This window comes from Dermochelys coriacea, chromosome 1 (assembly GCF_009764565.3).
Source record: "Dermochelys coriacea isolate rDerCor1 chromosome 1, rDerCor1.pri.v4, whole genome shotgun sequence".
In the NCBI taxonomy this organism is placed as follows: domain Eukaryota; kingdom Metazoa; phylum Chordata; order Testudines; family Dermochelyidae; genus Dermochelys; species Dermochelys coriacea.
In genome coordinates, this window is record NC_050068.2 from 233,269,798 (window position 1) to 233,291,810 (window position 22,013).

General features: G+C 41.0%; 1 protein-coding gene across 1 annotated transcript in view; it reads right to left on the bottom strand.

The window, feature by feature from the left end:
• Positions 1–1,611: 1,611 nt before the first annotated feature.
• Positions 1,612–22,013, bottom strand: part of ST8SIA1 (ST8 alpha-N-acetyl-neuraminide alpha-2,8-sialyltransferase 1) — a 172,654-nt gene continuing 152,252 nt past the window's right edge. The window contains 1 exon segment of the mRNA XM_038388127.2: positions 1,612–8,789. Coding sequence (XP_038244055.2) covers positions 8,312–8,789 — 478 coding nt within the window. The 3' untranslated portion in view covers positions 1,612–8,311.

Genomic DNA, 22,013 nt, shown 5'->3' on the forward strand with positions numbered 1-22,013 from the left:
TGACTCCTTCCGTTCCTGTACCTTGTGGACCTCAGTGGATGAGAGAATCCAAATGTATTCAAAATGCAGAATTATTGGTTTAGCTCCTTTGGAACAGTAGAAGCTTTATAAGGTGCATCTACTGTGTATAAATAGCCTATATATTATTATCTATTGACACACTTGGCATATAAACTCACATGAAAAAACTATGAAAATACTTTCTTTCATATATTATACTCCACACAGCTACTTTACACACATAAAAACTCTGCAGCATGCTAACGATGTCTATGAAACATGGCTTTCCACAAAGGACCTAGGGAGGTACTTGCAGAGACTGATGCAAAATAAACGAGACCAAAACAGCAGAAAAAAGATGCCAAGACTAGAAAAACATACAATAAAACCAGGAAAGGTAACTAGAATAGTACAGAACGGAGGATGGATAGGAATTATGATGAGCTGTAGAATAATAATCAACGTGTTTTTCTATTTGCAGTATTATAGACTATCGTTAAGTCAGGTTTATAAAGGAGGCCTTGATCTTTTGAAACTGACTTGCATTTCACTAATGCCCTATTGACTGTGAGCACATTACAATTATACAGATTTACTGTTTGGTTGCACTCAGTCTAGGCTAAAACCAAGGACTATGTTACAGCCAGTCTATTTTCTAGTTCCTGATGAACATTGGTACTTAATGATCAAAACTAATTCCAGAGGTCCAGTGTCTATCACCATGCATTAGTATTGTGATGAAGAGAAATGGCACAGAGCATAGGAAGAACAAACAGCAGCTAAATTTTCAAGACAAGTAGTATCTGAGATTAGAATTGAACCTTTGATATAAATTACAGAAAGAACTTCCTAAACAATAAGTTTATTCCATGCAAAAGTCACCAGAAAAGGGGAAACGCCCCTCTCCCACCCCAAAAAGCAGGCAGGTGCTAGAAAAACCTATAATGGCCTCATTAAAGTCTAACAAAGTCTTTTGACAATAGTGGAAGACATTAGTATGATGTGAATTCATCAGAGAATCTCTTATTTGAGGGTATGTGTTTCTGTGAAACAGGTATTTATTGGTAAATCTTCATTGCTATGATGAAGGTTTTTGTCTTTTTACTTGGTTCATAGAAATTTTATTTTTAACATTTTTTTCACCTAATGCACTATACTTGAATACACAGAATATTGTATGCTCCATTTATTTTACATATATATTGAAATAGGGTCTCATATTGGAAAACACATCCTGTCCCACTCAAAGTATGATTTGTTTTTGCACTGTGATACCTTAATGTGGCAGAATTGTAAATTGCAATAACATGTCTGCTTCACAGTTGCAACCAACATATACCCATCCAAAGGAGCCACTTGTGCTTTGTATTTATGGAAAACAACTAGTTTACAGAAAAGTACCTTTAACTAAATAGCATAATCTTAGAATAGTTTAAAAACATATAAATTTGAAAGGTTCGTAGACATATTTCCATCAATTTTATAACTGTACAGCTCAGCTGGTTGAAATCTGCATAGCTCTATTGAAATGAAGGGAGCTACAATGATTTATGCCATCTGAGAATCAGGCTTATAATTTGCTTCTGTGTTTTATTTGGACTTTCTTTTTTCCCATTAAAAAGCAAAAACATTCACTTACTGAGAGGGGTGAAAAACCCATATGGTCTGTTAAAACCTCTGACACAGTCTGAAGGCCGTATCCTCACTGTACCCTAAAAGTGAGGGTGGTTCTTAACCAGGAAGGGTGAACTGGCTGTTATCAAATAGGAACTATCTAAACTGCCAAAAAAAACTTCAACCAACTTTTTTTTAATTTTCAAAATAATCTTGCCATTGCACTCCCTGGTTCTGATCAGAATGGAAGTGCTGAAATAATAAATCAATCATTTGTATAGTGATTTTCATTTTCAAAGCACTTCACAAACATCAACTAATTAATGCTTCAAACACCTCTAAGGCAGGTAAAATATTATTGCCATGTTCCAGGAGGGGAAACCCCAGCACACAGGCAGGTCAGCGTCAGAACTGGGAGTAGAAACGAGAAGTTTGCGGCTCTGATGTAATCATGCCCCTCTCTGTGCATTACTAGCTGTATTTCCAGATTGACTGATAGTGGAAGGACATGAAATCTCACATGCAAGCTTTTTCTTGCAAAATTTCCAGCTCTAATTAAACTGAATCTTTTCCAGCATGACTGTCACTATTTCTAGATTTAGGTTCTGGACCAAGCCCACTGAAGTCAACAGAACATTGGCTTTGGATCAGCCCCTTCCTGAAATGTTTTTGAGCATCTTTCTTAGCTGTTATGGTGCCACTGTGATGTCTGCTGAGGAGATGGAGAAGTTAACTGCTCCAGGGAGGAAGGGAGAGCTGGTAGTCTTTGACTAATTTAGGTCTTGATTCAGCAAAGCATTTAAGCATTTGCTTCTGCCCCATTGCCTTACTATGTCATCATATATGTTTAACTCCACTATGATCCTGACTAGAATCTTTCTATGCTACTGCAAAACAGTATATATAATGGTAATGGAGATTCACTGCCAGGGAAGGATGATCAGGACCACAGAAGAGAAGTTATCTTTGACCAACATTTGAATTGTTCAATTTTTAGATTGCACCTGGGGGAACAATGCAGGTTTTCCAATATCCCGTGTATGTCATTTTGCATACAGAGGCCCCAATCCAACAGGCAAAACTCCTAATTATTTAAATGAGACTAAATCCTTACTTGTCTCAGTCTCAAGAAGCACTTCAGAACAACAAACAGGCTAATTTTCATAAGTGATAAGCCACTACCTCTCCTATTGATCTCAGTAGGAGCTATGGTTGCTTAACATCTTTGAAAGCCAAGACAACAAAAAAAATATGTATTAACCTTGCAGTCACTGTATACTTTATAATACTGGTGGTAAATTAGGATCTGGTATAATATGCTGGTTTCAGAGCTCTGGTGAAAGCAGAGCTAGCTCCAGCCACTAAGGTCACCTCCCAATTCCCAGAAGCACTCAATGGAAGCAGGGCTTGTATGGTGCCATCCTGAGGTTGTAATTACCCCATACTCCCTTTGAGTCAGACCAAAAGTCTTCACACTGTTGAGGGGAGAACATGGAATGCTGTTTCAATGTTCACAGAGTGCCCCATGTGGTTTGCTGGTTGATATTATACAACAGCTTCATTTAGACACTTTTTATTTTCAAATGTTCATCATTTTGGAGATAGTCCTACCAGAGCTCAATATACACCAGTGAAAACAATTAGCAGAAATCAGATAGCAAATGGCATTCTGTCTTCCAGTAGTTGTATACCGTGTATAAACAGAAGACAGTAGGTATAACTTCCTTTTGATATTTGAGGTTCTTTTAGGAACATTTGCCAGTTTATGTTTATTAAACAGGCTAGTAAATTTGTTAGTAATTTCATAACTTTCAACTATCAAAATCCTGTTTCAATTACATTTTTAAAGCATTCACTGTACAAATGCCAGATGTCCACTGCCAAAGAGCAGTCCTAGTGACAAAACATTCTTGCCAGCATAAAACATGAAAACAATTGAAATAAATGTAAAACTAATACAAAAATATATCTGGAATTCCCCCAAAACCACTTGAAATTATTTTAAAATAATATCCTCTATGAAAAGTCTTAATACATGCTGCTTTATAGCCAAATTCTCCATTGGTTTACACCCAGGACAACTTCATTCACTCCAATCATATTTACAGGGTGCAAGTCAGCACAGAATTTGGATCTTTATCACCAAAATCCAGCCTATGGTTAGTTGGTAAGATTTAAAATGGATGATAACATCATTTATCAAAAGGTATGATTTAAAATGGCAGTTATTTATGTATATATTTTTCCAGACTCCTTTTATTTTAAAATCATAATAAAAAGTTTGGAAAAAATCTGACTTCAAGAAGGTGACTGGACAGGAAAAAACATGGAGGATTCCTTTAGAAAACCTTTACTTCTTAGTGAACCCAGACGTGGCAAGGAAATCCTGGCCATCCAGAGAAGGAAAGTCTGTACAGAAGCAGGAAAGGAACAGTATCACATGGTATCCAGAGCCATCGTTCCATAAAGGGCCCTACTGGTAGGCAACATAGCCCAAAAATGAATGGCACTGGACACAGTGGCATGGCCAGGGCACTCTGAGGATATGCCAAATTCAGCACATCTCCCAGGAAGTATTTGCCAACAGGACTCTCACGGAGCCCCAGCAACAGTTTAAAGCTGCCTTCCTGTGGAGAAATACTGGGTGAAGGCAGCAGTGCAAATGTCACCTATCCAGTGGAGTGAATCAAGCCTATAGTGTTGCATCTGTGACATCGCAGTCTATTCCTGCAGCCATGACTGTGATGTTACAAACTCCTTGTTGACTAATTGCAGACTCAAGCAGAAGGCAGCAATGAGCTAAAATGAAGATATCCCAAATATTCTTTATAATACATACTGCAATACTGTAGAGTAATGGTCCAAAACACTACAGCTTACAAAAGGGATGCTGCAGAATTTGGGGATATTCATTATAAGGGTACTCTTATGAAATGGCAAAGAAAATGATGGAAAACGTGAGCTAGAAAGAGGTTCATATTGTTACTAGGAAACTTTAAAATGTTTTCTACTTTGTATATTTTGGACCTGATCCAATGCCCATTGCAGTCAGTGGAAACACTCCCTTTGCCGTTAGTAAGCACTGGATCAGTCCCTTAAATAGGAAAACAGTAGATCTGCATAACTTGTACTGTAAATTTATACAGATCATCTGAAAAAACAAGACTCAGACAGCTCTGCAGATTGTTTTTAGTGCCAGACTAGTGCTTCCCACAGCTCCCGTTGTCCGGGAACGGCGAACCATGGCCACTGGGAGCTGTGGGGGGGGCAGGAGGGGGCATGCCTGCAGTTGGTCAAAGTAAACAAAATGTCTCACAGCCCGCCAGCAGATTACCGTGATGGGCCACGTGCCGAAGGTTGCAATGGAGTTCCTCCCTGCAGAACCAAGAGGAGAAGTTTGTCCTGTGCCTCTGAAGTTATGTTGTCCCTATTTCCCAAAACCACAAACTACTGAAACTTTAAAGCAACTTAAAAGAGAGTACCTTAGAGACACACACTCTATTCTTAATCAATAGGAACTCTATGTGAGATCTCCCACACCTCACCAACTGTGAGACAAGGAAGTCCTCACTTTTACCAATACCAAGTGCAATGGCCTAACAAGATTTTACCAACCTCAAGAGAGCTCTTGCTGCAGAGACATACTGTATTTATCTAGGGGAAGAAGAGTGGAATGCTTTCTTTGCCATCATCACCATCTACCTAAAGCAGGAAGTTGCCTTCATGAAGGAGACAGTAAACACAGGATATTAGCTTGTTGGAGTTGGGGGGACCTAGGAGTTGAGGGGGGACCTAGGATTTCATCAACTTCTTCATTGTGGCATGACTTCCCCTTCTGATATAAACCTGTACTCTCCTCCTACACAGCTGCTGCTGCAACCACGGTTTACTTTACTTCCACTGAGACAGTGACAGGTAGCTCTTCCCGCAACATGGCAGCCTTCTGCCTGGTCACGAGAAAACCACAAACAAACCCAGGCAGCCTAAAATAGGAAGTCTGTATCTGGAATTCTGAACTTTAATTATGCTTCAGGGTAGATCAAAAGCACACGAGGGAGCTTTTAGTGCACTGCAGTAGGGTCTACACAAACAAACACTTAGTGTGTGTTGGGTTAGTGGGGGGATAGATTCGCATGCCAGCTTGTCGTGAACTACGTGTTCATGTAGATAAGCCCTTAGAAATGTATGGGTGGAGCTATGATTGGAGCCAGCAATATTCCTTATTCTTAAATAGGGAATACAGCTAGAATTGGTTAATATTCCCAGTACCAAAATGAAGATTTTAAGTGTACCAAGTGTACCTTGGGCCTTTCTGGTTCCCTCAGCATTTTATAGGCGATCTCTCGGGATTCAGTATGATAGATTTCAAATGTCAGGAAGGACCCATAGAAATCATTAGGAAAAGATTCAGTAAGTCTGCTACTTCAATAAAACAGAGAGAGAATGGGATGTCCCCCATGCACAAGACAATTGCTGAGGATTCCATCAGTGGCTCCAAGCCATAAGGTACGAACAACCGTACTAAGCTTTCCAATGAAGATACCACTTTTCTCATGACCCTGATCAGATTATTTCCCCAAAGCCTGGGAGAACAGAATTCCAAACTGGTTATGTTCCTACAGACAACAATTTCTCAAGAAATACTTCAATGTCCTGACATGTACAATAAAACAACAGTTATCCATTCTGGTCCAAAAAAAAGCTTAGTAAAATTTGATACAACTTGCCGCAAGAAAATTATTTGATTCTCTGAAATCCTTCCTTGCTGAATACCCTTGCATAAATAAAATGAATAGGTCCATGATGAAAGAATTACCAGGTTATGCAGCATTCTGTCAGAATTGTTGATTTTACTTTCTTAATATAGACAAAAATAAAGCAAATGACAGAACCCAGTCAAATTTGAGCATACAAATTTCTAAAACACTATGTAATCCAAATAATGTCCCACCTTCTTTTAGGACTGAAATGCAAACTTAAATGATGCCTCTTTCATGTTCTGGAATATTATTCTTTAAAATGATTTTATTCTGAAATGTACAGTTAAAAAAATCAGAAGTGTGAAGATTTCTCTGTTTCTGTCCTACATAAACATTTGAGGGATTTTTAAAATTATTATTTCCATATTGCAGGCAGCTGACACTAAAAATAAAAACATCAAAGCATGATAGGACATACCAAAAAAAAAAAAAAAAAAGCATTGCCTATTTGAAACTAATATGCATAGCACAGGAAATACTTGTGGCAATCCAATGTCTGTTGTTCTCGTTTTTTGCTGTTTTGACAGTTTGTAGCTACTAGTGATGGAGTAGAGAGCAACAAGGATGCAAATCTGAATTTAAAAGGCTAAATTGCAACAAAGATGATGATGTACAAATATTTTATTTTTGTCACAGTCCTAAAAATAAGAGTACTAATTTACACTGCATTAGAAAGGTTCCAGGACCATGGGCCAGCTGAGAAATAAACAAAATGAAAACAGTCTGTGAAGCAATGAAAAGGCTAGAGCAGCCTAAGTGAAATGTACACACTTACATAACTCACTGATTTCAAGGAGAGTGACTGTGTTATGTAAGCACCTGACAGGGTCATTTACTTTTTGTTCACTACGTAGTTTTTAAAGAGTGCTCCCAAGAGCGGTTTTATTTTTCAAATAATATCTTGGACCAGAGATGATCTGAGGAGAAAAATAAAAAATAAGACTTTATGGCCAGCATTGCAATACAAACAGGAAGGGATCTAATCACACAAACAGAACACTGCTTCAAGGAAAAAGGACTTTCATTGTTTTAACAAATTTTAAAAGACACCTGTACTCACTGTGTACCATCTGTGCTACAAGAAAATTAAGAACCTGAGCCTGCATTCCTTTGTGGACCTCAAACTCCCATTGAGATCAATGAGCATTTGAAGTAAGAAGGAATACAGAATTAGACTCAAAGATTGTACAGTAAATTGGTCAGGAGCAGCCCTTATTACAAAACGTACTATTCTACAACAATAGGCTAAAACCAAGCTACTTGAATTGTTTTTAGCTTTGACATTTCCCAAAGAATTTGTCAGCGTTTCATTAAAAATTATTAGCATTTTCCAACCACCTCTAGTCCACAATGCTATATTAACATGGTTGTAAACTGAAGTGTTCTGGACTACAACTGCTAAACACTGTGGTTAGGTAGGGGTTTTCCCAATATACAGGGATTGCTCTATTACAAAAACTGGGCACTGTTTCACCAGAGTCTAAGCACCCTCAGCTCCATCCCTTGAAGTCACTGAGAGCTGGTGGCTTGAAGGAAGGTAGTAAGAAAGGAAGGAAAGAAAGAGGGTTGTGCTAATCTGGAATTAAATGGATTTTCAACAGCCAGTAGTATTTAGCACAGTCAGCCTCCATCCAACGCTTAATGCCCCTTTTAAATTGATCTTTTAAAACGAGAACCAATCAAGATCGGGGTGCTGCTTCCAAGAGTAATTTCATAATTATGCAGAGTGAATTCCATGAAAGCTACTTATTTCTCTGTTCCATAACACTGTGTGTAAGGACTTTTCTCTTGTTTGGCCTTCATGTTATCAATGGAACAAGTAGCATCTTTAAGATCTCTGCAAATCCATAAATATTTTCCCCTTCTCTTTTAATTTTCTTTTTGGAGAATATGGAAATTAAAACGAAGAGAATCCCCCATGCTCTTCCTTATGGTCCTTAAACAGAGGATTGGGCCTCACATTGTTCTAGCTGCATTCTCAATACACCATTTTTATGAAGAAACCAGAGCTGTAGAAACTCTTCTGGCATGGCATGGAACCCAGAATCAGGCAACACATTGTCATAGTAATGATGGCTGATAAACCTTCCATGCAGGTCCACTGAAAAAGGCCAGAAGCCATAGATGATTACTTCTTCGCACAGACCTAGGGCTGCACTGACAAGGAAGAGACCTGTTGAAAGCCGCTTGGCATGGATTCCTTTGCTCTTCCAAAACTTGCCAATGTCACGGAGGAAGTTGGGATTGGCAAAGAGCACCGTCTGGTTGGCACCAAAGTCCTCCAGGGTGTAGTAAACCCGAAGGGATGGCTCTGTCCCTGTCTTCATAGAGAAGGCTGGCATATAGACGTAGCTATGGTTATAGACTTTAACACTATCCACAAAGGTTTTTCTAGACCAAAGCAGATTCTGGAATCTGTGAAAACAAAACAAAGGCATGGGGGTTACATATATTTTCCTGTTCATTTCAGAATCCAGCTCAAAACTAACCTTCCTTTATTTTCAACTATGCATGGATTTTCTCTAGCCAACTGTGTGGACTGTTTCTGCCATCATTTCTACCCATTCCCTATGCTTGTTAACACTGGTCTCCTCTGTCCCTTTCTCCAGTGCCACTGGACCTGTCTTCTTGTATCTTTCCCCTCCAACTCTTCACTTCTTTTCAAATCTCATGTGAAAATGTATCTTTTCTCTCTTTCTTGTGCCTATGAATTTCTCTGTCCCTCTGCTATTATTGTTTATTATTTAGGTCCAGGAGAAAGAATGGACTTGCAGTTGAGGCACTGGACTGTGATTCAGGAGAGCAGAGTTTGGTTCTTAGCTCTGCTAAAGAGTAGACTTCCTGTGTGACTCTGGACAAATCACTGAGGTTATGTCTAACTGCAGTAAAGGACCTGTGGCACCGAGTCTCAAAGCCCAGGCGAATTGACTCAGGCTCACAGGGATTGGGTTGCAGGGCTAAAAACTGCAATGTCAATGTTCAGGCTCAGGCTGTAGTCTGGGCTCTGAGATCCTTGTGGGGTTTCAGATCCAGGCTCCAGCTTAAGCCCAAACAGTGACACCTCAATTTTTAGCCTCCATAACCTGAGGTCTGTGAGACTGAGTCAGCTGACCCGGGCCAGCCATGGCCATGTTGTAGTGTAGATGTACTCCCAATCTCTGTACCTTAATTCCTCCTCTGTAACATAGGGTACTTCTGTACCTCCAGGGCTTTGTAATGAAAAATCCATTATTGTTTGTGAGGCACTCAGGTGCTACGGTAATGAGAGACATAAGGTCAGGTATAGGTATAACTGAAATATGAAAAGCATTTTGGGATAGGGTTTATACAAAATAAATGAAAATTAAGCAAGAATATCATAGCAATCGGTTGTACCTGTTTAGAGAAGAATTAGATCCAGTCAAAAATTTTTTTTTTTTACCCTGTGAAAACTGACAAATTTTATTGAAATTTTTAGCAGAATGTTTTAACATTTCACTGAAAATGTTTTGGTTTTTCAGCTGAACTGCTGAAGAGTTTTCAGTCTCCTAAGGGCAGGAGGGAGTGAGGATTTTTCATGAAAACAGATATTTTCCTTTTATCCAAACCCCAATTTTCTATCTGAAAACTTTTGGACAGCCCTAGTAAAAATCCTTGTTGTTCTGGCTCCTTAATAGTGATTAAAATTAAATTAAAAGGATCTCATTCAGATTCTACAGCAGCAAGAAATATTTATATAACCAAAATGCATATATAAAGCCACAATCCATCATTTGTTTCTGTTATATCTTTATGATTGCATAAATATGGTGTTAGAATTAGCAGCAATGTTAACCTCTGTTTCTGGAATTACAAGGACTCTTAAGACCTGGCACTTGGCAAAAACAAGTTGCATGGAAGCCAATGTGTTGTTTAGGATAAATGGCACCACATACCAAACAGACTGAGCTAAACTCAGCATTAATGTACAAGATGGAGCAGTGTTGTTAAGTGGGTTTACAGGTAGTTTATATTTCTAGATTACAAGTTAAGGAGCCAGAAAAATGAACAAGTTAAAGTAAAAAGGCTCCTGTTAGCAACTACCAAGATGGTTTAAAATGGTGTAGATTTTTTTCTGCTAAACAGCTCCTCTGACCTCTTGGCATGTAAATTACAACAGGTTAGACTTTTAAACCACTGACAAACACTTATTGATGAGTAAGGTCCACATCACCTTTGACTTCCACCCATAGTAACTAGTCCAAGGTAGCATTCTTTGATGAAAAGTAACCTCTCTATACTAAGGAATTAAATACTTCCAGAGATGCAAGATGAAGCGACTCTGGCAGGAAATTCTAGGTTAGTTTCGGATACATGCTTCCACTCACCATGACGCACAGTGGCAAAGTACCATTGTTTGACTCTGAAGGATCCCACTTAAATGCCCTATTGAGGCATCCTGACAGGTCAGAGACTTTTCATGGATGATATTCAGGATCCAGTGGACAAACCTATTTAATTACAGGAGTCATTTGCTTGATGTGGGAGTCTGGACTGCACTGCTAGGATTTGCATACATCTTGTCTTCTGCATGAATTCTGATTGCTTCAGGACAGAGTAAAAATTTTTCTGCACAGACCTCAGAGAAAGCATCCCTAATATTAGCTCCTTTCCTAATAGTTGAGTTATTTTCTCTCTCACACACAGGCACCCTATATACATAAATGTTATTGCTGATATTTTCTCAGAGACAAAATTTATATTGTCTTCTCTCTACCACTTATAGCACCCTACCCCTCTCAAACACTGAGCAGTCTTAAAAGTATAGGAATGAGATACAAGGTCCAATTTAATACTGGCATTGTATAAGAGTCCAAACAGCAGAAAAACTAGGATTTCTGGTTATTCCTCCCCACTCTGCCACTGATATACTGCAAATCGTAATCTTTGTGCCTGAAAGATGGGTGTAAAACATCTCCTTTACAGGGGTCTTAAGAGATCTAATTTTGTGTAAACAGTTTTGAAATGAGAGGCACTACATGAGCATACAAAAAACAAATAAAAATAAAAACCTCATTGGTCTGAGTATGAAACTTGCTGACCTGGAGCAGTTGATTAACAGCTCCTATCAGATAGGGCTACCTAAACATGATAGATCATCCATGGGCACCAACACTGAGAGTGCACTTGAGCCTAATTCTAAAAGTAAATCACTTTCTTTTGAGCATTTACCACCTAGTTGTTTGTCTAGCAATGGGGTTAAGCACAACCAAAACAGACAAATAGGACAATACATTCATTGCATAGTATATTGCATTTGGCAGCCTCTGATAAAGCATGTGAAGGTCAGCCAGGAATGAAGTGTACTGGCAGAGGAGTGCAAAGGGGAGTTGCATTTCCCTTTGCACACTGATGCACACAATAATGATTTGTAGGAGCCAGTACTCCAGTGCTATTAGTTCTTTGTTTTCACAAGTAAAGTGCAAGCCTCCCTGAATGAGGGGTTCACCGGCTTCCCATGTGGAAAAGCAAGAAACCTGGCCAGTTCTTGAACATTTGGGCTGATACATTTTGAGGCAAAATAATAATAATAATTCCCCTTACAAGCACAAGCTATTGTTGGTAGCTGTGCAAACCCCAAGATCCCAGTGCGAGCTTTGGAAGGTATTGCTTACTGTCCACCCAGGCTGCAGGGGAAACACCACCTCCTGCTACAACCTCAAAGGGGCAGAGTGTGTGCTTCCCTCCTCCACTGACCAGCTCTGCTACCCATTGCAGAGGGAGGGGTGGGAACATGTCTTCTCCCTGCTCCTTTCAGGGATTCTAGCAGCACCAGAGCTGCTAACCTAGTGCGGGCATTGATCTTAGGTGAGCACAAGAATGCATTTGTGGCCAGCCCCTGAACACCTATGAGAAACTGGCCACACATTCTGACCCTCTCCATCAAAACTGTACCAGAGACAATAGGGGCAAAAAGGCTGGCAAATGCTGACTGAGACACCTGATGCTGGTATAAACAAATGGCTGCATTGTTTACCTCTGCAACACTTTGATCTCACAAAGCAGGATCAGCTAAGAATTAGTTTATTTCCCAACCAGCTGTGCAGCTCCTCCCCTTACACAGCCACCCATTGTTGTTACTTTCTCCCCAAATGACAGCTCTAACTTCAGCCACAAAAAGGTAAAATATCCTATCGGAAGCTGGAGATACAGCTGCACTAGTGGTAGGGGTGAGCTTCCATACACCCCCTCCCTCAAGTATGATTCAGCAGAGCAACTGCTTCTGGGGTCAGCAGATTTTTCAGTGTCCATAAATATTCAATTCTTGACTCCTCTGCTGGAATTTCTATATGGATAGAACCTCTGCACAAAATATTGCTGATTGTGGAGGCAATTCTTATGCTATGTGGACATCTGTCTACTAGGAACCAAAGTTCCACCGCAACCACCTCATTTCACACAGACCATTTAACAGCCACCAGATGGTAGTGACTCTGGACCTAATGTTGCTTTCCTTGCAAATGCAATATCCCCATGTACTGAGCTCTGTGTTTGCAGGAAACATGAAACTGGGTCCTTTCAATCCCTGTCAACCTGAGCTAGATTTAAAATGATGAACTAAAGGTGACAGGTTCATTACCAATGACATCAGCCAGCTAACCTACCAGCAGTCCTGATCAATCAATTAGAGTCACAAAGGTCAGAAATGGAAAAGACTTATTAGATCATTCAGTCCAACTCTCTGCCAGTATAAGAGATTGTTGCACGCAGCTCATTTCCCACCATTCATCCCACTTTGGTTTTGAATAACGAATAACTAAGCACATAGAGCCATGCTTTGACCTTTTGCAGTGTGCACATGTACACACAACTGTATACTTACATACATATAAAGAGTGCCTAACATTTATGTACAGTAGTAGCCAGATTCTGCAGGGTAGTGAGCATCTCCTGAAGACGAGAGTTAAGAGGCTTAGCAGCTTGCAGAAACATGCCCTAGTACCCGGACTATATTGAATGGAAGCAGGAAGACTGCTTTCACCAGAATTCTATCATCTCTTAATAGGTTTGAGACAGTTCACTTGCGGGATATGTTAGCTCTTGGTTGTAACCGTGAACAAGATCACTTCTTCAGTGAAAGTTCTCCAGTCAGCAACACGTGGCAAGTCTCAACTCAAAGCGACAGACTCTGAGTTGGTGCACATCACTATAGAATAACTGAAGACACAGGAGTTATGGTGATGTGCACCGGCTGAGGGGCACCCTAAGTATTGTGCTCTCTGACTATTGATGTCAGTGCATCTAGGGGGAGCAGCAGAGAATGACATATCAATATGAGATCACAACTTTGTACTGACCGGCCCCCTGGGACTCCCACCCGCTATCCAACTGCTCCCTGACTGCCCCAACCCCTATCCACACCCCTGCCCCCGGACAGGTCCCCTGGGACTCCCATGCCTATCCAACTGCCCCTGTTCCTTGTGCCCTGACTGACCCCAGGATCCACGGCTTCTTATCCAACACTCTGCCCCTGGCCCCCTTACCATGCCGCTGAGAGCGGCGTGTCTGGCAGCTGCACTGCCTGGCCAGAGCCAGACATGCTGCTGCACTGACCTGCATGAGCGCGCAGCCCCACTGCCCAGAGCGCTGCAAAGGAAGGGGGACAATGGGGGAGGGGCTGGGGCCTAGCCTCCCCGGCTGAGAGCTATGGGGCTGGGCTGGGCAGGATGGTCCCGTGGGCCAGACGTGGCCCGCTGGCTGTAGTTTGCCCACCTCTGTCCTAACCCCTTGCCAATGATGAGTGGCCTTTACAGACTGCAGTCTGCCCCAGTGAGCGGGGGCTAGGTGATGACTGGCAGTAGCCAATGAGGCAAGGTGGATTTAGAGGGTTGAGGGTTCCCCTGGGAGGGGAGACCCAGAGTGTGGGGGTATTGCAGGGGCAGAACCCTGAGGTAAAGGGCACCGGGGTGTGGGAGGGACATGGGGGGCCTGAGGCAGGCGAGGCACTGGCCTGCAGAGGGTGCTCTGTATGCTGGAAAAGAGCTAATTCCCAGATGATCAGCAGGAGGTGCCATGCCAGTGAGTCTCACTTCGCTACACAGATATTTTAAGAAAATGACATTACGTCATGTGGGGGGAGGGAATCTCCTGGAATAGTTTCAGTCAGGAGTTGGCAACCCTAGTGGGAGCTCCAGAAAGCATTGGTTGCAAAGGGGCTTTAAGCCACCTTTATGCTTCTCTGATCCTGAGCTAACTGGCTTGAAGTCTTCTCTATCCATTAGGATAGCTAGGGATCACTGATACACAGGATAGCCACTGCCATGCTCACTGACTCACCTCGCCACCCTGTGCTATGCCCCTTATACTGGCTGCTGGGAGAGATTGCGGGGCAGGAGCAATTACGCTAGCATTATGCTTCTTAAGCATCATCCAATGGTAGTTATGTTGGTTGCAGAGCCTGTCACAGCAGAGCGGGACAAATAGCACAAAGGTAGCTGAGTATCAGGACAGTAGACTTGACTGTTAGCATTTCATTCAGCAGGAACAGTCCAAAATGCATCTTAAAATAGTGATGCATTTGGGGTTCTTTCAGTACCTTACTGAAGTTCCCTTTTGTTTTACATACAAGGATGTGGTATGGGCAGTGGCGCATTAGCCACTGGGCCAGCAGGGCCCGTGCCGAGGGCCCCGGCCAATTGGGGGACCCTGGAAAAATGGGTACCCCAGCATCTTGACCTGTTCTGCCCACCTGGTGCTCCTGCCAAGGAGCGGGACCAGAGCATGGGGGCTTGCAAGGAGTGATGGGCAGAGCGGAGCAAGCCCCTGTGCCCTGACCCTGCTCCCCGGCAGAAGCGCCAGGCGGGCAGAGCAGGGCAAGCCCTTGTGCCCCACTTTCATTTCCCCTGCGGGTGCACCACGGGGGGGGGGGGGGGAAGGAGAAGAGAGAGACTGCAAGCAGAAGGGGCGAGGAGGGGCCCCCCACTTGCTCTGGCCCAGGACCCCACAAAACCCTAATCTGCCTCTGGGTGTGAGAGGCAAACAGAGGCATTTTTATATGATTAAACTCTGTCTCGAAGCCAGCCTTGTCTTGCTCGACTGCTGCCAGGCCAACATGCTGCAGTGTACACTCAGTGGCTGCTTTATATTGCCAGAGCAGTGCAAAGAACCCTGAGCATTCTGATCAATCCGTCCCTTAACTTGCAACACTAACAGAGTGGGGATTGTTAGGTAGAAAATGCAGGACCCTTCTTCACCCTCCCCCCAACTTACAAAGAAAGTCCTAGAAAATTAATATTTTTAAAACGTTAAAGCATTTTTCATAATGTAAAATCAAGTCAGAAAACATTATAGTTACAATTCAGGGCTAGTGTAAATCAGCCTCACTCCTCTGGAGCTACGCTGATTTATATACGCTGAGTATCTGGCCCTCAGTCTATAATTACAAGATCCAAGTTATTTTAGGGATATTCATAAGTATCTAAAATTGTAGAACACACTCTACTACATTGTATTATCTGAGAAGCAATTTGTGAACATGTACTAAAAGCCTGTACCATAATGCATGCACACAAAGGAGTGTTCATTCAATGTTAACAGTTACAATTCCTAAGTGCTGGGTGTTAACTAGACAGAAGAAATGTGAATTGGCAATGACAGAACTGAAGCATGAAGTGAGGAAAAATATAGGGGCCATCACAAGGAAGCTCCAACAGGAAGAAAGCATTTCTTTTCACCAGCTACAGCCACTTCCATTTGCTGTTTAATGAAAGAAACTAGGATTGTAGATTCAAAGGCATACACAATTTGCATCAGGTAGTACTAGTTTGCTTAATGACTCCCAATTCAAAAATCTAGTGAATCAGGAAAAATGGTCTATTGAATGCGTGCCAGATGTTCCACTGGTTTATTTCTCATGCCTTTCTCTGCAGTTTTAGGTTCTAAAGTACTAAGTAAGCAAAGTACTAAGCAAAGCAGGTATCCAAAAATTGCACCTGCAGTACACCACCAGAACCAATCAGGAGATCAGCAATTTCTTCTTAAAGGTGACCTGCAAGCCGTTTACACAAAATTCCTTCACCTGCAACCATATGCCCTGAAGCTCCCCAACAGCCAGGAGAACAGAACATTTATGTCATTATTGGTTTAAAACTATTTTCTCTTTATATCTCATAATGTCCAAACCTCAGCCCAACCCTTGACTCCCACCCTGCTGCAACACGCATCTTAGATGTGTGCTAAACTCAATAGTTTCAGCTGGCAGGGGTTTGTGCAAACCTTGTGTTTGGTTTTGACCTGCACCACATCATGCCACTTAATTTCAAGCTTCAAAGCCAAAGGCCAGGCAAAATTGTCTTTACTACTACCACATTTCATATGGATACCATATGAAACCATGAATGGGCCCACAATTGCTTTGAAATCTGACATATGAATAGCCCTGATTTTTTTCAGCTCATTCTTTTTTTTTTTTCCATAGTGCAGATTTGTTCAGCCCCAGTGGAACGATGGCATCTGCCAGGTTTCAGTTTTCTTCCGCAACAAAAAAAGCTATTATGAATAAAGACTGGTCAGAGTACCAGCAAATCAGTTTATCCATTTAATCTTATCCAAGGGTATGCATATATCTTTGGTCTGGAAATCTCAGTGACCTCAAGATTTCCAGCATCAGTGCTTTCAGCCAAGCCAGAAATAGGAGAATAGTCTTTTCTGAGGTATTTTGGTGGTACTTCTCCACATTCTAATCTAATTCTATTTAGGTTCTTATGTCTGAGGTGTCTGAGCACAATCCAGACCAGGATGAAACCAAACTTTCACAGACTTGGCTGAGCTTTGTGCAAAAAAGTTCATGTGAGTTGTTATGTTATTCAAACCAATATACTCATAACTAAATGCTTTGGCTCTCCATGTAGCCTGTGTAACCTACAGTAGTCACCCTATAAAAGTCAATATTTGCTAACTGTTACCATAGAGTGATATTTGAGATGCCACAGTTTTTTCTCTTATATTTAAAAAAGAAAATAATTATAGTACTGTCACTGTTCGCTCACCTTAACTTTTTAATAATAATCACATTCTGTTTATTTTATGAATGGCTGCATCTAAGTTTATAATTGTACCATGATACCAGTTCTGTTATCACATAATACTGAGTCTGAGTATTAACTGGTCCATAAAACGAAACTGCTAAGCCACAGAGACTTACTAATTAGCATTGTGGTACAAGAGGACAATATTATCGTAATGTTATTTATGATAAGGAGGATGCTGGCCCTCTCTCTGTTTGGAGAATTTTTATTTTTTTTAATAAAATTGTGTCTTTTTGTACGTTTGCTATTGGTTGCTGACTTTTCTGCCTTTTTAAGGTCCATTTGAATTTAAAATGCAACATCCTAGGCCAGTCACACTTACAAAATATTTCCTCCATAGAGGTAAAGGACCAACCTCTTTATCTTTAATTGTACTTCATTCAAACTCTTGTTTCAATTCATGGCACCGCAACACTTGCTACCAAACCGGTCACTCCAGAAGCAATAGCAAGGAGGCATTCAGATATATATGGATCGATGGGGATCAGGGTCATGCTGATCAGCCGCCATGGACACAGGACTTAGGTGAGTGAACATGATACCAGCATTTAGAGTTGATGTTCCCAAAACCAATATGATTTTAGACACTTTCTTTCTGTAGATCAGTACTGTAAAAGGTATCCCATAAGGATGTACCAAGTCTAATATCCCATAAGGATGACACTATGTCTAATATCACTGATATAGGCCATATACACTCCCTATGAACAACAATATAGCACTAACTATACTTTATTCTGTAATGCTTTACCCAATATGGCAAGATGGCAAAGATACTAACTTAATCATTATTTATCAATGTTACTTACATAAAACCAAAGCATGATAGCAAAGGCCTGTCAGTCAGGTTGGGGATAACTAAAGTGTTCAGCTGATACTGTAGGAGCATCTTCTAAGTCATTCACCGATGGAAAATAACACTCAGTGAAATGGTAATTAAACAAAACAATTCTTACCTGTCATTCAGGATTACAGGAAAGCTCACTACATAGGCATGGGAGGAAGGCACAGTGCTCTCAGTGGAAAGTTTTGTTCCAAGAGTCCCGAGTAACCTCTAAGTATAAGCAATACAATATACCTCTAACAACTGCTCTTGAGGACACTGTGTGCAACAGAGCCTAGAAGATGTTAAAGTGAACATAAGAATGGCCATACTAGTCAGACCAAAGGTCCATCTAGCCCAGTATCCTGTCTTCTGACTGTGGTCACTGCTAGGTGCTTCGGAAGGAATGAACAGAACAGGTAATCATGAAGTGATCCATCCCTTCTCACCCATTCCCAGCTTCTGTGAAACAGAGGCTAGGGAAACCATCTCTGCCCATCCTGGCTAATAGCCACTGATGGACATATCCTTCATTAATTTATTCTTTTTTGAACCCTGTTATAGTCTTGGCCTTCACAACATCCTCTAGCAAAGAGTTCCACAGGTTGACTATGTGTTGTGTGAAGAAATACTTCCTTTTGTTTGTTTTAAACTTGCTGCCTATTAATTTCATTTGGTGACCCCTAGTTCTTGTGTTATGAGAAGGAGTAATTAACATGTCCTTATTTACTTTCCCCACACCAGTCATGATAGAAGTTTATAAAATCATATCCCCCCAGTCTGTTTTCCAAGTTGAAAAGTCCCAGTCTTATTAATCTCTCCTCAGATGGCAGCTGTTCCATACCCCTAATAATTTTTGTTGCCCTTTTCTGTACCTTTTCCAATTCCAATATATCTTATCTGAGATGGGGCAACCACATCTGCACGCAGTATTCAAAATGTGGGCAGACCATAGAAATTGTGTATAAACTAAAAACAAACAAACAAGCCCCCCACCCCAAAACATCAGGCATCTTTAAAATGCACATCATGCTGCTGGGACCCAGTGGAGCATGAACAAGAGAATCAAGCCAGATGTGCACAGCGGCTGGTGTGATCTGTAAGTGAGGTTCACATCCCTGATGGATTTTCTGTGTACAGACATAGTTCGTGAGAGAGTTGTCACTGTAATCCTGAGCAGGGTTACACATGTGCACACATACTCTGTGTTGTGAGCTTGGTTTTCTCTCTCTTCTGTCCCCTCAATTATCCTCACCCCAAAGTGGGGACAATTATAATATTCAGATCTTAGATAGTGCTACATATCTTCAAAGCACTGAGAGATAGCTATAATGAGATATAGGGATGGGACCAGAAGAGGCAGTCTCTCTCACACACACACAAGATGGAAACTTGGAAAATACAGCAATGGTGCACTTAAAAAGATGCACCCAGAGGAAAAAAGATATAACATAAAAGAAAAAACCCATTCCTGATCTCATAAAATTCAATGGCAAAACTGTCATTGACTGCAATTGTGCAGGAAGAAGTTGCACAAATGTTATATATCATAACACTATCTGAGGAAACTGAAATTATCTTCACTTGATAAGAGTGGATTCATTATACGCTTATACGTTTATTGCACAAGAAAATTCACTGAGTGATTGAGTTATCCCAACCCAGCAAAGATTAATTCATGATACTTATCCCATGTGTATGTACTTCACAGAGGATATATATTAGCTTAGCTTGAGGTATTGCATTTATCTTCATAAATTTAAGGGATGATGTATAGTGCACTGATGGTTTACTCGCAAGTGTGCTGTGACAAGAAATCTTCTAGCAGGCAAAAAATAATGCGCTATCTGTAGCTACAAATCTTACATAGGATGAAACGGTTACTCAACAGAATTATTAAAAATGACAGTCTGCCAGTGCAAATATTGACCACATACAAGGCACTATGCTGTATATAAATTGCTGATAACACACTAAAAGTATTGAAATATTTTAACACTTCACAAAGCTATATTATATTACTTCAGAACTGTGGAACTGTGCTATGTTCAAAGAATGATGGACCGAATTCTCTCTTCCTGGCATAACTCTATTTATGTCATATCTAACACCAACAAAGTTACTCCAGTGGAGAATTTGGCCTAATATGTTTTAATCAGTTTATCTGCAGAAGTTATGTAACACCTGCCCTGTTGGAGAAGAGAGAAAAGAACACCTTTTATAGGACCTAATCCAAAAATCCATAGGAGTCAATGGACATTTTTGCATTGACTTCAGTGGGCTTTGAATTGGGGCCCTCATGAAGAATGATACATAAAATTTAAGGAACAGCTTCTATAACAAACTTGCTTTTATCCCCTTGACAACAGAAAGAGAAACTGGGAGTGTGTGTTTGTGTATAATAGTTAGAGAAGAGTGATAGAAGGCTATAAAAATGAACACACAGCCATCAGTTTTTTTAAACACACACCATGGTCACTATCCCCATCACAATCACTATGAGAAACAAGTTCCATAATCATAATCTGACAGTCCGCTTGTAAAGCAGGAGTGTACGTTGTCACGCACCATGTACAGTACATCATACAATTTTTAATTTCCTAAGGCAATATTTCCTATTGCAGCTGGCAACTTCTTTGTTCTTCATTACTAACACACATTGCTTGATCTCTTTATCTCACACAGTCCTCACTGCATACCTGGGATCACTCACACAAAGCCATATTTACCTTGGAACATTATGGGTATGTTATGAATTGAAGTTATGAATTGAACAGACTGACATTAGCCAGGATATATAGACAATTCAGATTGCTATCTACACCCTGGTTGTGAGGGCAGGGGTTGGAACATAATGAGGGAGTGCAGAAGGTAGACACACTAAAGACATATCTAGGGGGTGCCTGAGGTCAGAGCCAGAAGAAAGTCGTTTTTGAGAAAAGCAGGCTAGAGGCAGAGAAGAGAAACTTCCCAATGTATCATCAAAAAGTAGTGAGGTCAGAATGAAAGTATGCAACTAGTGATGGGCAAACCCTGAATGATTCAGAGTTCAGTCCAGGTCAAATAAGGGAGAGCAGAAGGACAAAAGTGACTTCAAAACATTTAAGCGATTTTTGAATAGAGGCTAGATTCAAAACCCAGTGAAAGTAATTGGTGGGAGTAAGGGCTTTCTATTGCCTTCACTGGTTGGATAAGGCACTAAGTGTCCAAATATTTCAGAGTTTTTCTGAACATCCAAACTTCTTGTGGTTTGTTCATTGCTATTTATAAAAGATATTTATCTCCTAGCTCTGACAAGCATTGATCAGGCAGTTTACTGTAAAATCACTAGAACTCCTCATTGTCTCTATAAACTACATAAGGGCATCACCCACCCACTGAACAGTCCCATGATCAAGCACCTTCTGACTTCATTAAACTGAATCTCAAGACTAATCAGCTGAGGACAGCATAATTCTGTACAGTATGTGCCTTCACCAGTACAGCCTTATGCGGCAACATACAATTGGAAGTAAACTTCCCACTTAGCCCACTCTTCAGGGCGGGGAAGAACAAGATCTCACTATTTAAGGATCCTGTATCCCTTAGACCCACCAGCCTCTCCCTTGCACTTCCTTCCTGTCCTTTTAACTGTTCCTACCCGACAGGTTGATTGCTCACATTAGCTCATCAGCCTCCTGCCTAATTAAGCCATTGAGCTCCCAGCACCACAGTTAAATCTACTCAAGGGGCAAAATAGCTAGTACCTTAGTGACCAGAGAGCTGGGTCAG